The sequence below is a fragment of the Leopardus geoffroyi genome, chromosome B4, assembly GCF_018350155.1.
Source record: "Leopardus geoffroyi isolate Oge1 chromosome B4, O.geoffroyi_Oge1_pat1.0, whole genome shotgun sequence".
Taxonomy (NCBI): Eukaryota; Metazoa; Chordata; class Mammalia; order Carnivora; family Felidae; genus Leopardus; species Leopardus geoffroyi.
In genome coordinates this window covers 60,312,024-60,330,483 of record NC_059341.1, presented here as the reverse complement: position 1 = coordinate 60,330,483, position 18,460 = coordinate 60,312,024, and the positions used below count along the sequence as shown (strand labels likewise).

The 18,460-nt window shown below is 38.2% G+C and overlaps 1 protein-coding gene across 7 annotated transcripts in view; it reads left to right on the top strand.

Moving 5' to 3' along the window:
- The window catches only part of ITPR2 (inositol 1,4,5-trisphosphate receptor type 2), a 508,939-nt gene that overhangs the window by 221,738 nt on the left and 268,741 nt on the right, over nt 1-18,460 (top strand). For all 7 annotated transcript variants that reach the window (XR_006708628.1, XM_045463013.1, XM_045463012.1 and 4 more), the window contains 5 exons: nt 11,114-11,203; nt 11,321-11,446; nt 14,458-14,580; nt 15,211-15,411; nt 17,502-17,753. Coding sequence is in view for 6 of the 7 variants with exons in the window: in XM_045463013.1 (XP_045318969.1) it covers nt 11,114-11,203; nt 11,321-11,446; nt 14,458-14,580; nt 15,211-15,411; nt 17,502-17,753 (792 nt within the window). In the remaining variant the exon portion in view is untranslated. The remainder of the gene's footprint in view (nt 1-11,113; nt 11,204-11,320; nt 11,447-14,457; nt 14,581-15,210; nt 15,412-17,501; nt 17,754-18,460) is intronic.

Below are 18,460 nucleotides of genomic sequence, written 5' to 3'. Positions count from 1 at the left end.
GGTTCTTTTATGTCCTTTTGTAACTTGCTAGCTCATTTCTTTTTATCACTGAATAACACCCCATTGTTGGATTGACAACAGTTTATCCATTCACCTATTGAAGGATATCTTGGTTGCTTCCAGTTTGGGGCAGTTATGAATCATGCTGCTGTCAACATTCGAGTGTGGGATTTGAGCTCTTATGTTTTCGACTTCGGGCATGGGGGTTGAAATTGGGCATATTTTCCTCCTGAGTATTTGTATTTGTGATTGCCTTGGCCTGATGCCAGGGGTCGCTGCTGGCCTGAGACCACGATGCTTTCTTCTACATCTGTCTGAAGGCAGGAGTCTCAGGTTTAGTTCCCCAAATTTGACACTTGCTTAGAACTGACTTCATCTGTGTTGCTAGCATTGGCATTTACTTTCAGGAAACCTTATCATATTGCCTTGAAGCTTAGAGTTCTGATATGGTTTTAGGTTAGTTTTTTTCTTTTCTTTTCTTTTCTTTTCTTTTCTTTTCTTTTCTTTTCTTTTCTTTTCTTTTCTTTTCTTCCTTTCTTTTTTTTTTTTTTTTTCCCAGTAGATGGAAGATGGGGTTTTGGAGTTCTCCTTTGTTTTCTGTGAGCCCAGAAATGTACTTCAAATAGGTTCTTTATCTAGGATGTAGCTGTTTTGTAATGGGAGGGTCGTTTGCAGTTTTAAGTTTGCTACTCTTGCAGGAGTCCATGGGAATGTGTTTACTTAGATATTTAGTAATTTAAAAAATTTATTATGAACTTATATCCTATGGAACTTTATATGTGTAATTCCTCTGAGGGTTATGTTTAATCTAGAGAAAATTTCATTTGCTTCTGTGAGGCACTTTAGGTTGCTTTATTTTTTGTAACTGTATTAAACAATCTTTTTGGCTTTGGACCTTTGAGGCCCTTTAATAGTGGGAATTCTAGTCACAAATCTTTTTTTTTATAATTTTTTTAAATGTTTTATTTATTTTTGAGACAGAGAGAGACAGAGCATGAGCAGGGGAAGGACAGAGAGAGAGGGAGACACAGAATCTGAAATAGGCTCCAGGCTCTGAGCTGTCAGCACAGAGCCAGATGCAGGGCTCAAACTCACAAACTGTGAGATCATGACCTGAGCTGAAGTCCGATGCCCAACCTACTGAGCCACTCAGGTGCCCCTCTAGTCACAAATCTTAAGTGAAAATGGGCTTGTCTTTGTATGCAGGAGCTCAGGAGAATTCTTTTTTTTTTTTTTTTTTTTGGCTTTGACCAAGCCAAGGCCAAGTCAGGTATCCCTTTGTTCTTCTTTGGGCCACATCTTTTCCTGGTTTATTATTCTGGATATCTCCTCTAAGGATTCCTGGTTTGAAGGCAGGGTCTCTAATCAGAATTCCTGTCTTCCTTGGGATTCAGTCTTTATTTGCTTTCCATTGTGTGAGTGAGACATATTTAAACTCAGTCTCCAGGTTATAAGACATGGACAGATGCCCTGAGGGCCAGTCCTGTTTGAATCCAGTGGTTGACTACTGCTTGGAAATTTTGATGAATTTTTATGTTTTCTGGCCTCTATTTACTTCCTTTTTTAAATTTTTACTAAAAAAGGATTTTTTTTTTCCAAAATGGGATATTGAAAAGGTTTTATCTATCACTTTTAGATGTTGTACTTGGAGGGGTTTCTCCACACTTCTACTTTGTCATATTGGACAGTTCTTAAGTTTTCTTTAAACTCTTCAAACTCTTCTTTATTTTGAGCCCATACATTTGTCCTTTTAATATCTGTTTACTGATGTAGGTTTGAGGCAATGGGGACCGTATCTGAACTGTCTCTGTTGGATTACTGTTGTGCCTCTCTAGAGCAAAATCCTTCTTTTGAACATTCTGCTTAAAGTGTAATTTCCATTTCTTCCCCATCATGCCTATGTAAGCCTTTGTACACACCTAAACTTCTCATTTCCCTCCTTGAAATTCAATATCTGCAATCAGAACTAATGTTCAAGATATGGCTCTTGTCCTCAAAGAACAAACGTGTGCAAAACAGTGTGACAAAATGCATGATTAAAACTGAACTGTGTTTGTAAAAATGACGGAGGAGTCACCGTGGGCCTCAGGACTTGGAGAAGACTGCACTATTTTGAAGGGTTGGGAACACTTAATTAGCTAATAGATTAAAGAATAGTAGCAAGAGAAGCAGAGTTCAACAGGAATAAATGGTCTGTATTTGAAGTGTCTGGAAACCGGGAGCCTCTGAAAATTCTTGGGTTCGGAGGTGAGTATACTATCTTGGAAAGTTTAGTCTGGCAGAACAAGAGACTAAAGGTGGGGACCAAGTAGGAGCCTCTTGCTTAAATTGAGGTGTGAGGTTATGCAGGTATGAACTAGGGCAGCAGGGGTAGAAATATATATACATAGGTGGGTAGATTGCAAAGACAGGAGAGTTTTGCATTTATAATAGCCTAATACAAGGAGCAAAAAGTGAGAAACTACAAAGTTACTAACATACACAGCCAAATAAGCTATGCTTTGCAATGAACCAACTGTCAAAGCTCGTGACAATTTATTGTCAACAGGGTGAAATATGTCACAATATCAATGGAAACAGCCAGTAGCAGGCAGCATGCACTCTAGCAGGCCAAAACAGATAATAATCCTTTGTTGTTCAGTAAATCTTTACAAAGGCTCTAAACACAGAATGATTAGCATTGTTTTAAAATGGCTCATCAGGGTCTTTGTGCCTGCTTAGATATCAGAAGACCAGATAACATTAATATGATTCTTTATTTTTAAACGTGGTTCTTCATCTTAGTAATAAAAAATGTTTCTTATAACATAACATAAAAGGTTTTTTTTTCTTAATGGTAAGACACCTTTACCTTGGGCAAGAAATGTGAATTGACAATCCATCTACTAATACTAACAAATCTCAGCATATGATCCCAAACTCTCCTATTATTGTAGTTGATTCTCTTATAAATAGGGCAGAGGATGGGGTGGATTTGGTCCTTAGCAGCTATGAGTTTTATTACCTGTTGTATGTTATATTTTCTTTTATTAAACTTATTTTCCAGGGCATTAGAAGACTATACTCTCCTTGTTGAAAGATTAAAGGTTAGAATAGAACAAGTTGCCAAATATCAGTAGTATTACTAATTCATCACATTCAAATATGTGTCGAATTCTAAACATAGGAAAGAGGGATTAATTCAGAAAAACATATTCAAAGGGGTTAAGTCAGGATTGCCCTTCACATCCGTGCATTCTAGATTTGTATCTGCCCATTTAATTTCATAATTTTCTTTTAATGGATGTGTAATGTAAGGAACAGAATTAACTGAAAAATATCCTTGGATTTCCAGACAACAAGCTGGCTGGACTATTTTGGAGGTCAGAGTAGGGAGTGTGGGAGGCAGTGTCTTCTCTTTTGAGTGTCTGTACCCAGTTCAGCTTCTGATGGGCAGAACTATGGCTTCCAGTCCTCAGCCAGAACTGTCCAATTTCTATGGACTCCTAGGTGGTGTTCCTGATACATTCCTATAAACAGTGGGCGCCTAAATCCAGACAGCCTAGTGCCCAAGACGTTAGTGTGCACCTTCATTGGTAGATTTGCTCTCACACTTGCCCCATAAGAAGTTACTACAAGGTGGAGTAGGAGCAGTTTCTCAGAAATCTAGACCCATGCTGCTGTTTGGCATAGTACCTAGCCCCTACGTGGGGTGATGGAAGGATGAGGGACACGTGCCTTTCTTGCTGACACTTGGCTTGTGCTTTCCCCCTTGCCCAATGAAACTATTCTTTCTCTATGCTAAGGGATGCTATGGAATCATCCTGGGCATGTGGTAACTGCAGAGGAGTGCATGTGGTGTGAGAGACATTATTCCTCATTTTATCTCTATGATTATTTTAAACATAAGTCCTTGAAGATTTTGCATTTCACTGGGAATGATACACTCTCATTATTAAGGATTTTTGTTCTCTTAGCATCAACTTTCCTCATAGGTATTTGAATTTTCATTTGCAGATTTATCTTAGTGAGAGAATGAATTTAAATCCTTCCTGTCTTCTCTCCTTCCTTTTTTTTCCCTTCCCTCCATTGTTTTTTCTCTATTTCTCTCTGGGCACACGTTTCTCGTCTCATGGTTTTTCTATTACCTCCATATGCTATTATTCTTTAAAAGCAAAAACTGGGGGCGCCTGGGTGGCGCAGTCGGTTGAGCGTCCGACTTCAGCCAGGTCACGATCTCGCGGTCTGGGAGTTCGAGCCCCGCGTCAGGCTCTGGGCTGATGGCTCAGAGCCTGGAGCCTGTTTCCAATTCTGTGTCTCCCTCTCTCTCTGCCCCTCCCCCGTTCATGCTCTGTCTCTGTCCCAAAAATAAATAAACGTTGAAAAAAAAAAAAAAGCAAAAACTGGTTTCCATTCTTTGCCTACTGCTTCTGATCTTTTTTCTCTGATAAGCAAGAAGGCAAGGAGGCAGATCCCTCTAGAAGGATATCTTGAAAGAAAATTGTGCTTTTCCAAGTGCTAGTACTTTGATTCTGCACAGCAGGAAAATAGTTCTACATAAACTTTGTTTCTTCAGCAAAACTTCTGATTGACTAACTCTTGACAAAAGCAACGGGTACAATTTCTAACCTTCATGGTTTGGTACAGATGGAGTCCACGTGCTTTAGACAGAACCTTCCTACATGTCCTGCCCAATGAAGGACACTGTGGCATTTGCATTAAGAACTTTTGTCCATTGATTTCGGGGCATGCTTTCCTGAATTTTCCTTTTCTGGAATTTGTTTTCTTATCTCCATTTTTTAAATTTTGCCACAGATCTTGTTGTATATTTATTTCATTTGTTTATATAACATTACATATCTTGTCTTTGCCTCTGAGCAAATGCTACTGAAGGTGATTGCTTAGGTGAGTGCCACAAAAATAAGTCCTTTCACAAGATACCCATCCGAAAATGAATTTTTGGTTTTGAGCCAAATGCTACTTTTATACATCCTCATTCCATTTGGTTATAATGCAAATTCTTGAATGTAATGCTTACATCCCCTGAGTTTGTTTCTTTGAATTACTTCTACTATAAGAGTCTTTTCCCTTCTTGTCTTTTGGCCTACATTTAAAATTAATGCTGTTTTAGGATAAACTTAGTATTTCCCTTCTTGTTATAGAGAACAGTTCCTGTCTTGCTATTTTTTTTCACTTTGCCATTTGTTCGCAATTTCATGTAAGTTGTTAGTGAGAATTCTAAGTTTTTATATGGTTTCTTTTCCTCAGCAAGTAGCTTATAAGAATATGATAGAAGTTGATTCATTCACATTAGAGCAGATGTCATTGGACCAGGCACTAACATTTCTGTAACGCTTGCTTGCTAAAGAGTGAGTCTAAAAGAAGGTGCTGATGGCTTTCCTTTACATTCTGTGTGTACATCCCCCTTCTCACAGCTACATCAGGGAGTGTTGTGATATGATTGTTTCTAGGGAAGCTTCTTTCACACAGCATCTCAGGTATCAGACACAGTCTCTAAGGACTCTATTATATTGCTGTTTTCATTTCTTGTACTGTGCTTTGTTATTCTGTGTCACCCTGTTGACAAAAGGGTTGCCTGTCCTTTCTATGTTTTATATCACTGGTGAGGATTATATTAAAAAGTATTATAGTATAAATACAGTATTGTAAAAAGTGTTATATATTGCTATACTGTAATGGGTTCCTGATGCATTTTTATGAAAACAACTATGAGTTTACATTGAAAAGACCTGTCATCCATTTATTCCCTGTTTTCCTAAATTGCCTCCAGTGCCCTCTAGTGGAACACCCTCTTTTGGTACCTTACTTATCAGAGATATAGATGGCCAAGGAGATTTGGGATGTTTTCTAGGACATCTGATTACACATCATCAAATACTAATTAAAATGCTGTCAAATGAGTCCATATTGTATTTGTCTTGGGACAAAGGGAAAGGAAATGGGTTTGGGGTAAGGTTAGGAATATGTTTTTACCCTCTAGAAGGGAAAGTATTTGGATTTGAGTTGAAGGAAGTCTGAACGGAAGTTATCTGTCAGTGATGGTGGACACCATCTCTTCTGCAAACTGTAGATCTTGGGCCAAGTCTTCAAGCAGCCTTACATGTCAACCAGAAGCAGAAACTGTCAATCATGATCCCATAATTGTCCAAATTAGCTTTACATCCAAGGTCAGATAAGTAGATCTAGAGTGATTTTAGGGATCTGCAACCCTCTAGAAGTCTTCCTAAATGACTGGTATATGACACTATTCTTAGATGGGAGGGAGAAAAAATGCCATCCCACAGTGAGGTTATCATTCAGTTGTCTGAGGAAGGTGACGTATATTATGAAGGGCTTTAAACTAAATTATAATAAAAAATATTGATTATTAGATTTTTTCCCCCATGCTTTGGAAGAATCTGGGAAGGGAGAAGGAAGGCATTTGACTTCTGAAGTTGGGAGGATGGTGACTGGTAAATGATGCCACTGATTCAGTTGAATAATGGTTACAGGAAGAGAAGCCTAGGGATACAGATGGTGAGCAGAATGCTTTGCAGTCTTGCTGACTTGACAACATTGCTGAGGAAGGACATCCTGTAACTTCACTGGGGTGGGAACAAAGAGAAGACATGCACTGAGCTATTTTAATAATGCAGCTGCAGATGCAGGCAGTTCTACATAGTAGGATTTGGAAGGTTTTTGTTGTTGTTGTTGTTGTTGTTGTTGTTGTTGTTGTTGTTGTTTTACAAGCATGATTGCCCTTGTGGAAATTAAGGAGCCAGATTCCCATTAACTGGTGCCAATATTTAACTCATCATATAGTTCATATAAAGTTATTTCCCTTTATGATTTTTGCTATTGATATAAAAGCATTTCCTTGACTGATGCAGATAAATTTTGGGGGTTAGCTCTATTCAGAACCAGTATTTGTTTAAGTATTCGCTCTTTGAGTCTCTGCCTAGAACCTTGCTCTTCATCCAATTTCTAGACTCTTCTAGAAATGTCTAGATCCTTCTAGACTATTCTTGCTATATTGTTTCTGAACCTACTGCTTTATGTTACAGTGTATGCTATGCAATTAAAAATCTACCTTCCTCTATAAAATCACTGAATTAAGCAGTTTCCCATATTCCATTAGAGGAAATAAATTAAAATTCTTCTAGATGATAGGAAATAATTATAGTAAAATGCAAATACTTTTGGAGAGCCATTTTTATTTTTCATCACTGTTGGCAAAAGGGTAATTGGGGTATCTACTATGCGCATGGCTCTGTTCTTAGTGTTACGCATTTTTTTTTCTGAGCCTACTCAGCTTTGGGGCTCTGCATAAGTTACATTTCTATCTTTTGTAGCTTACTAATATTTTGTTTACTAGAATGAAGGCAGGGATTTGTAGAGTTGGCCACTAACCTAAGATCAAAGTTATATAGGATTTAAAATGTATAATCAATTTTTGCCCTTTCTGGAGGAAAACTTTTGGAATACCTTGACTTAGAGCATTTTGGCATCAAAATTAAAAAACTCAAATGTGACTGTAATTATACAATTTCCATATTTTTTAAATTCCCCTGATCTGCTTTGGAATCATCCAGATGTTCACTGGGTTAATATTTTTGTTCCATTTAATTACACTGAATTATTTTCTGAAATTAAAAGGGGTTGATTTTGAATTCTCTAGTGCTGCCTCCTTTTGTTGACTGCTGGCAATTTTAAATTAAAATAATTATTCTTCATAATTCCCATACTTAGGGAGTTTAGCATTGTCTGTGTCTTCTCCCAGGCTGAACTAAAGAGCATAGATTTGTAATGTAGTACATTTTGCCTGAGATTACTTTTCTTAAAACAAGACAGCTGCTTTTCCTTCAGGTCATTGTTTGAAAAAATAGACTTAAATATACCTGCCAAAGCTTTGCCAGTATTTTCAACTGATTTTTTTTTTTTTTTTTATAAAGGTGACATATATCAGAAAGATCTCCTTTCCACCCTAGGAGATTTGTCATTCTTTACTCTTGTAATATCTTAATCCTAGTTTGTAGTACAAACTTGATTGTCTTTAATTTTCTTCTCTTCCAGAAAAAAAAAAGAACATGGCCTTTTAAAAATTCAACCTCCATGTTTAAGAGACAAAAGAAATTTAATTACATTTCTAGCTTTCACAATTTCAATTTCTCATCAATAGTTTTTGCTATCAAATAGAAACTCTGTCTCATTCTCTGACCTCCTGTCTTTTTCTATCTAAATGGTTTCCATTCATATCAGCAGTTGGGCTCCTTCCCTCTTCTGCACTGGCTTCACTTACATATATAGCTTGACACTTCCTCCTACAACTTTTTAGGATTTACTTAGTGACGTCTTGTAGACAGTCTCTCTCGCATTCTTTTTTCTCTTTTATTTACCTGTGGTGGAGGTTGGACTGCTTTCCTTTCCCTCCTAGCACCTATCTATTCTAGGATAGATAGATAGGTGATACCATCCTACAATCCAACAGCAACCTTGTGAATGCTTCTGTTCCGTATCTGTTACTTTCCGCAATTATAATACTATTGAGTGAAAGAGATAAGGTGGTCAGAAAGGTAGAAAGTAATCTTGAAGACTATCGTGGCATGATAAAGAAAAGAGAGTGGGGTTTAAAGAAAATGGTAGTGAACTACAGAATCAAATGCTAAAGAAAATTTTGGTAATTATGAGTCATTGGCACACAAAGCAATTTTAGTACAGTATGGTAGAGAGTATTCTTTTCTTTTAAAAAAAATTTTTTTTTAAGTTTATTTATTTATTTAGAGAGAGAGCAAGCAGGAGAGGGGCAGAGAGAGATGGAGAGAAAGAGAATTCCAATCAGGCCCCACATCATCAGCATGGAGCCTGATGTGGGGCTCGAACCCCCGAACTGTGAGATGGTGACCTGAGCCGAAACCAAGAGTCTGGAGCTTAATGGACTGAGCTACCCAGGCGTCCCTTATTTTGGAAATGTAGTAGGGGCCATAATCTGAGATGCATGACTTCTTCCAAGGGTGGGCATATCACTTAAAAATGGTAGTTTAGCCTCAACTTAGCCATATTTTTAAAGAGGTGAGAATGAATCAGTAGAGAGTAGAAACTGCTCACGCACAGGAAACAGAGATGAAGCAGGGAGAGGAGGCAGGGGAGATGGAATTTTTAAAAGCCATGCATGAGAAGTTTTGTTTTGTTTTGTTTTGTTTTTTCCTCTGAGACCCAGCAGGGAAGGTAGGTTTGTAGATGGTACTGGAATTTGCAGATGGAAAAGAGGAGATGTTCATAGCCTCTGTAAAATGGTGAGAGAGGTTATTTGCTAAGGTTGGCATTCAGATTGGGAACCTCCATCTTGGGCAATATTTGCCTGACAAAAGCAAAGGTGAATACAAAGTTTACTAAGGCATGGTGATGGGTCTGCACTGGTAGAGTCACTCCCCTACTTGAAGCCTTTCATCAAAATTCTTTTTTTTTAATGTTTATTTATTTTTGAGAGAGAGAGAGATAGAGAGAGAGAGAGCGAGTGTGGGGGAGGGGCAGAGAGAGAGGGAGACACAGAATCCGAAGCAGGCTCCAGTTTCTGAGCTGACAGCACAGTGCCTTATGTGGGGCTTGAACCCAGGAACCATGAAATCATGGCCTGAGCTGAAGTTGTATGCTTAACCAACTGAGCCACCCAGGCACCCCATCATCAGAATTCTTTGACCAGCACACAAAGGTTTGTCTGTTTGTTTGTTTCTTTTCTTTCTTGGTTTGCATTAATTTTGTGATTTGTCATGGAGACGGCTTTGGACAACAGCTGGAGACAAATGAAATTACATTGGCTGGCTTTGCATATGTTTGTCACTTCTTTTCCCTGGGTTTAGATTGGGGGTCCCCTCTAACTGTGAGAACCCAGCACTATCAATATAGTCAGGAGTTCAATGTGTTGTTTGACACAAGTTGGATGTGACATTCATCCCAGTGCCATTTTGTATGTGTTGTAAATCAGGAAGGTAATCAGGTGCCACTCTACTAATTGGTCTCTCTACAGGATGCACGGACAGTTCTTGCCTTTCTCTATACACTATTCTGTGTGTTCTTTCTGCAGAGCCCTTTGGCTGCAGTGACCTCTTCACTTAACAAGTGCTCCTCTACCTCCACACATCTCTCATACTTAAATAAATTTCATCTTTCAAGACCTTGGCTTCAACTTGACCTCCTTCATAAAGCTGTCTAAAACTATAGTTTTTCTCCCTTTCCCTTTCTGAGTAGTGAATTCTGCTCAGTTCAAATCTTTATTTTCATGTTTTCCCAGTTTTCCTAATTAGACTGTACTGTTCATGTGGGAAGGACCACATATTCTATTTCTTTTCGATCCGTTCATCTTTGTCTGTTACCAGGCATGTGTGAAGTCTTAATAAATGTTCACTTATTAAATTATTTGTGACATATTTTATTTTTATTTAATGATTATGAGAGTTGATATTTAAAATATGTCACTCCCTATCTTTGTGTTTTTGTACTGCTACAAATAATTGTTGTCACAATGAAGTATTTTGGTGTTTTGGGACCTCTTAGGAAGCCTTATTAATTTATTACATTAGAATATTATTTTTAATTTAAGTTTTATTTTCTTTTCTTCATTTTCATGGTTTTTTACATGGTTTGCTGGCCCCAAGTCATGACTCTTAAGGATGTCATGGTAACCTGGCAGAGGATTCTTGGGTTAAAGTGTTCTTTCCTTCCATTCCTGCAGTGTTTTTTCAGCTGTTGTGATATGATTCTTCACTCTTCTTTTCCCCGTAGTTTATCCCTGATGATGAAATTACACATTTTATGCCCTGGATTTTTACTATTCTTTCTCCTATAGGCAATATAAAGCAATGATATATCTGATATGTTTAGCATAAGGAAATACACTGATAACGTTATGTGTATTATCTTTTCCTTTTTAACTTAACTCTTTAATTATCAGTAATACTGTTTATCTTGTAATTTGGTGGTTATTTGGAAATAGTAATTTGCATGACTCTTTCAAACCAAGGAACTTTTTATGGGATAAAAAAGTACAAAGGAAACATTTAAGAACATTTTATAATATACTCATTATTTATTACAAAGTTATATATGGGATAAAAATGCATACTTGTGTTTGTTTTAGGAATCAAGCATTTTAAGTCCAGTGCAGGATGGAACAAGGAAACCTCAGATTGACAGCAATAGGGGTAATAACTACCGGATCGTGAAGGAGGTCAGCAGATGTCCACCATTTTTATACGGGCTTATGTTTGCATGGCAAATAATTTGTGCTTGTGTATCATATTTAATATTATATCTTTTATATTTAATGCTTTTCCTCTTTTTCAAGATTTTGATTAGACTAAGTAAACTCTGTGTACAGAATAAAAAGTGTCGGAATCAACATCAACGATTACTGAAAAATATGGGAGCCCATTCGGTGGTGTTGGATCTTCTGCAGATACCCTATGAAAAGGTTAGTTCTTAGTTACTTAAAAAATTTTTTAAATTTTTGATATGATCTGCTATCATATATAGCAAAGTTGCAAGAATTTTTTTCCCTGAACTACTTGAAAGTAAGTTGCCGATCTGATCAGCCCTGAGCCCTTTAGCGTGTGCTTCCTACAGAAAGGACATTCTTCTTTCTACATAACCACACAACAACCTTCCAGGTCAGGAAAGAGCATGACACTTTACTGCCACTTAAGCCTCAGTCACTGGTCACGTTTTTCTCATCATCTGAAATGTGTCCTGTGTGACAAAAAGGTCCACTTGAGAAACAGGTGCTGTTTGGAGCTCCTATGACATTGACACTTTTGAAGACAGACCAGCTCTTTTGAAAACTGTTCCTTAATTTGGGCCAGCTAATGTTTCCTCATGATTAGATTCAGTTATGCATCTTTGGCAGGAACATAACAAGTGAGGCTACGTTCTTCCCACCACTTCCTATCAGGAGGTGCATGATTCTGATTTTGATCCCATTACTGATGGTGTTTACTTTGATCACTTGATTAAGGCAGTGTCTGCCAGGATTCTCCACTGTGAAGCACTCATTTTCCCTTGGTAATTAATAAATATTTTGTGGAGAGGTGCTCTGAAACTAAGCAAATACACCATTCTTCATCAAACTTTCAATTTATTTATTCACTTATTTATTTTGATCAGTATAAACTTGTGGATGCTCTTTATTCAGTAGGTTATTCTAGGCTTCTCTAATTATCTATTTGATTCTCAAATTGTCCCCAGTCTGCCCACTGGGACTCCTCTGAATTAGCTTCTCTGTCCTCTAACATGCCACATCATTCTTTGAATAGTTTCTTGCTTTTTGCACCTTAAAACATTCCAAGGTCACCTTGCATTTTTCTTGTTCCAGCTCTGGAGTCGGCCATTTCTTTAAGTGGCCCCGCTTCTGTTTGGGGAAGTATGTGTTTAGAAGCAAAGTTCTGAAAATTAAGTGTACTTACTGCTTTTGGGGTTTTGTCCCTCTAGACTCTCTAAATAGACAAATCCAGGGAACATACGTGTGTATTGAAACAGTTACCCATGTCAATACTTTGTAATAGCTAATCTTCCATCACTGCTATTGCCTACTACTCCATGTGGACACCCTCCGCACCTCAGGCTCTGACAACCCCCCACGCCAGGGTGGATGCCCCTTTATCTCTCAAGCACCACCATGCCCTGCCAGGCCTTTCCTGGTGCATATGTTCTCCTGACTTGGACTTTCACTCCTTATGTAGGCTTGCTCCCCTATTCAGCTTACTTTTTAACAGGTAAGCTTATAAATTCTATCATTCCTTGGGTGGCATAATTCATTCAATGCATAGAATGCAATACAAGATTTATTGAAAGGCAACAAAAGGTATTAAATCCTCAGCATTTATTATCCAAATTATTTCATCTTTGATATTGTAACGTGGGCATTGGACATGTGATCAAGTCCCTTTTTCTAATAACATATCTGTAGCATTCAGTATTTTACTACTATGTTATGTTTATAGATTGATTTGTTCAGTTTTAAGAGCTGCCTTGTTCAGAAACATAAAAAGAATAAGATGAGAGTTTCAAAGAAATGTCAGATACGGTAGTTCTGGCTCTGGTGTTCTATACTGGCCAGCTTTTCAGTGGGAATTGGGTATTCCTGTGGCTGAAGTCTCTTTGATGTCTTTCATCTATCCCTGGATTACACAAGTGAAGGAAAGTGTTAGTAGATTTTGAATTAAAATTTTCTATTTTTCAGTTAGGAATGAAGTTTTTTTGTTTTATTTGTTCTCCAGTTAAGTATGAGGAAATGGGTCTATTAATGATCGTAGGCTGTTTAGTTAGTTATAGATAGCATAAACTGTAGACTCTTAGATTAGGAAAAACAGAAAACATTAAATTATTTATTAAAACTACTACTGAAAATATGAGTACATTATGTTTCTCTGACACTGCCTACATGACAGATCGGATAATCAACTACCCAGAAAAAACTTAGGTGGTTCCAGTGATATTGTTGAAAGACCACTTTTGAGAAGAGAACTTTGTATTCTTTGTGAATTTCGAGACTTCATTTCTTATTGAGATTCCTATAAGTGAATGACAGTGTTGTGGGACTTTGGAAAATGACAGTAAATAAGGAAAAGAACTTATGAGTACATGTGTTAAGATAGAGGGGGACCCAAAAAAGACTGGGGAAGGGAGGGGGTCAGAGAGCAAAGAGGAACAGGAAAACAAAGAGATGGAAATAAGAGACAAAGTACATAGCAAAAAGGTGAGGGCAGAGAGCAGGGGAGGGGAAGTAGAGTTGAGATGAGGTCAGAAATATATATAAATAGAAATTTATGGGTGGGAATGGAGGAGAAGTGAGTGGAGACAAGAAAGAGAGTAGGGACAAGGCAAGAGGATGAGAGATGACGGAGGCTGGGAAAAACAGTAGGAAGGAAAGAGTTTGGGAGGGAGAAGAATCTAGAAGGTGGGAAAGAGGAGGAAGCAAGAAAAAGGAATATCCAGATACACGGAAGTACTGGGAAAGAGAGCAAGTCCAAGAGAAGGGAGGGGTAAGAGGGATTTGGGGTCAAGCGGAGAGGAGGGAACAGAGAGGTCAAGGGGCCAGAGAGAAAGGAAGGCAGGACAGGTGAGCTGTGGGCACAGAGGCAGGGGAGGAAGATGCAGCTGTAGGCAGACTTGGGTGAAGGTAGTGAACAAGCAGGAAGGCTGGGGACCAGCTAAAACAAAGAGGGGCTGAGAGTGTGGAGCAGAACAGGTAATAGAAGGAGAAATAAAGAGAAGGTAAGAAACATCTAGAAGATGGTGGAGGTGGGGGGGTGGTAACAGTGAGGTAACCTGGAGAGGTGTAGAAACAGCAAGAGCACAAAGGAGGGGGAGCATAGAACAGTGGCCGAGAGGAAAAAGAATACATGTGGGAAAGAAGGTTCTTTTTCATAATATTTGGTATTATGGTATGTTTGTTTCTTCATATCATTGCTACTCTCTCGCTCACAGAATGACGAAAAGATGAATGAAGTGATGCATCTGGCCCACACATTCCTGCAGAATTTCTGTCGGGGAAATCCACAGAACCAAGTTCTCCTTCACAAACATCTCAATTTGTTTTTAACTCCTGGTGTAAGTATTTTAGTGACTTCTAATATTTATAGAAAAGTGCCCATCAAATATGTTTTAGCAGCATTGATGAATGGAATTTTATTAGCCTCTGCCACCTTATTTTTTCCTCGTAGGGGTTCTCTCCCTAAAAGTGAATATGTTTTATTTCCATTAAGGAAACATTTACAGACACTTGAAATATTACATGAACTTTACCTGAAAGTGACAACTTCCTTTATATGTATATAGTTTAATGTTAGGGAAAAAATATGGTCGAACAAAAATCTAACTGCAATGCCCTGAGTGAGATAAATATGGAAAACTCAAAGGTAGAGTTAACTCTGTAAAATGCGTGTTGGCGGATCCTGGGGAAGAGCTAACTTTGAGTAATAATTAATCTCAAGAATACCATTGCCAACATGCTGACCTTTATGACAATCAACTCCTTCTTCCAACTAAATTTCTTTGTGAGCTCAGGTTTCCTTTAATGGTGAATGATCTCACTGCATTTCGTAGAAGACTTGCACAGGAAACCCACCATGGCTTTGCATAAAGTAGAAAACTGATCACAAGCAGGGAAATTAGCCTAAGTAGAGTAAAATAGAAAATTGATCGTGTCAGAATTACAAGGGCACATTCCTCTCTGGTTAGCTCCTTGAAGCAGAAACCATGCGGCACATCTTCATGAACAATTACCATCTCTGCAATGAGATCAGCGAGAGGGTAGTACAACACTTTGTGCACTGCATTGAGACACATGGCCGCCACGTGGAGTACCTGAGGTTTTTGCAAACGATCGTAAAAGCAGATGGCAAATATGTGAAGAAATGCCAGGATATGGTAATGACAGAGGTATGTTCTCAGTTTGCATTTTAAGCAGCTTCCCAGAAATAATGCGCTCAAGTAGGTGTTTTCTGTGAATGTATAGTGTAGAAACCCCCCCACAATAAAGGTTTGGAAAACAATTGAATCCTGACGACTTCAGCAACAAATATATTTTGTTTAAATCTAGTGAAGGAACATAATGTATGTTGATTTTATAATTTTCCAAGAGTTTATTTTTCTTTTTGATCCTTAATGAATTTATGTATTTTAAATGGCAAAATTGGGGGCACCTGGGTGGCTCAGTCGGTTAAGCGTCCGACTTCAGCTCAGGTCGCGATCTCGCGGTCCGTGAGTTCGAGCCCCGCGTCGGGCTCTGGGCTGATGGCTCAGAGCCTGGAGCCTGCTTCCGATTCTGTGTCTCCCTCTCTCTCTGCCCCTCCCCTGTTCATGCTCTGTCTCTCTCTGTCTCAAAAAAAAAAAAAAAAAAAAAAAAAAAAAAAAAAACCTTAAAAAAAATGGCAAAATTGTATGAAATGTTGTAATTTAGAAGGGAAGTGATACATTTTATATTTAAAATTTTTTCAATATGTAACAACAATGGTTTAAACTTTGCTTTCCCACTGCCTTTTGATACTCTGTTCCTCAAATATAGAATGGATATTCTCTGCTACTATTTGTAGAAAGGTTTGAAGGGAATTAAATTAATTAATAGAAATTATCCATTGGTGATTTATTATAGGTAGAACCGTAGGTATTTAGAGTAAGTTGAAAATTTAAGAAACTCAAATTGTTGAAGTACCTCATTTATTTTGCCCTCTTCATTGTGATGTTTGACATTGAGTGAGGTTTATGCAATGAATAAGTTACTCACCAGGAACCAAGTGGTACTTTGGAGAAATTGAGCCCATTTGGGTAAATCATTTCTCTGTGACCTAATGGTTCTCTAAAGGCCTATATGGATTAAGGCTGCTTTCAACCATGGCGACTAAACAGTCACGTAATAGATTATATTGATATGAGGGGGTTTTCATAATTATATACTTTAAACTTGGGAATGGGGGGAGACTTCTATATTGACACGATGTGATCCCTCCTGCCCCATAGAAATCTTAAAATTAATTCAGCCTAAAGCCTTGAATTTTTTTATATTTATTTATTTATTTTGAGAGGGGGTGGGGGGAAGGGGCAGAGAGAGAGAGGGAGACCCCAATCCAAAGCAGGCTCCAGGCTCTGAGCTGTCAGCACAGAGCCTGATGTGGGGCTCAAACCTGTGAACCATGACATCATGACCTGAGCTGAAGTTGGACGTTTAACCGAGCGAGCCACCCAGGTTCCCCTCTCTCTCTTTTTTTAAGTGTTCTTTTTCTCTCATCTCCACTTTTACCTCCATTCCCTATTGCTGCCCATGACACATGGAACTTCCAGATTCTTGTTGAGCTGCATTTGGCTCAAAGTACTTGCTTTTTGTTTGTTTGTTTGTTTATTTTTGAGCAAGAGAAAGAGTGCAAGTGGGGGAGGGGCAGAGAGAGAGGGAGACACAGAATCAGAAGCAGGCTTCAGGCTCTGAGCTGTCAGTGCAGAGTCTGATGTGGGGCTCTAACCCACGAACTGTGAGATCATGACCTGAGCTGAAGTCAGACGCTTAACAAATTGAGCCACCCAGGTGCCCCAAGATACTTGCCTTTTTATTCTGTCACTATTGAAGGGAGTGGAGATGTTTTAGTAAGATTAGACTTACGAGATTTTTCATGTCTTTGGCAACGGCATCTTCTATTTGAAGTAGAGGAAAGTAAGTTTATTCAAATATTTTGCAGGTTTAATTTCAGGGGGTAACTCACTGGTGAATGATTAACTATCATCCACGTCATTTAATTCTTGTCCCTATCCATCCTCCCCATATCTCCCTGGCTGGTTTTGATAGTATTCATAAATAATCACTTGGCGCATGACCAGAATCTTTTTACTACTCTGTCTTGGTATAGTTATGCTTTTGCAACATTATTTGTGTTTTTACAAAGAGATGCATGTATTTCCAGATAGACCAAGCCTTTAGAAATAACTGCACAGATGAACATTCGATTTGGACTGCTATGTAGATTCTCTTATTATCGTTTCAGTTGATAAATGGGGGTGAAGATGTGCTGATATTTTACAATGATAGAGCCTCATTTCCCATCCTTCTCCATATGATGTGTTCAGAGAGAGACCGAGGGGATGAGAGTGGCCCCTTAGCTTACCACATCACGCTGGTGGAGTTGCTGGCAGCATGTACAGAGGGGAAAAATGTCTACACTGAAATCAAGTGCAATTCCCTTCTGCCCTTGGACGACATAGTAAGGGTGGTGACCCATGATGACTGCATCCCCGAGGTAAGCCTGGCAAAAGCTTAGCAGCCATGGAATTGTTATTAATATAAAGTCCATAAGTGCCGAAGTCCCCATACTATTTATAACGAGATAACGTATTTAGTCAAGAAATTGTACTCAGCTATGTAATTAGAAAAATTTAAAAGGGCATAAAAAGTTTACTTTTTTAGTTCCACAAGAAGCTATGAAAGATGATACATTTTTCAAAGTAGAGACACTGTTGGTTTACTGGGAGCTACTATAAGAGTCTCTTAAATTCTAAGTATGTCAATATGGTAAAACAGATTTACTTGTAACCTGTGGTATGTTCTTGAGAATGTAATAAATGCTCCATAAATAATTCACGGTCATCAATAGGAGAGGCCAGGATGGTGCAGCAGTATCATCTATTAGACTCTGTAGGTTTACCTTGCTTTATGGAATAAATGCATTCATGGAAATATGGACAAGCATTTTGCTTTATTCACACATCTGTTTTTTGCTCTCTGTCCTTCTTTGGCTGATAATAGGGGAAAAAAACTTGTTAAAAACTGGTTGTCTGCCAACAGGATTAATGAGGCTTCCAGGAATGTATATTGCAATAATTTCTTTTTTTTCTACTGTTGTATTGCTGCAAAGTTCATTAATGTGTGATGCGTTGAATATGATATAAGTCCAAACATTTTTTTTTAAAGAATCAGGTTGTAGCAAAAAGTTTATGAAGAAAAATA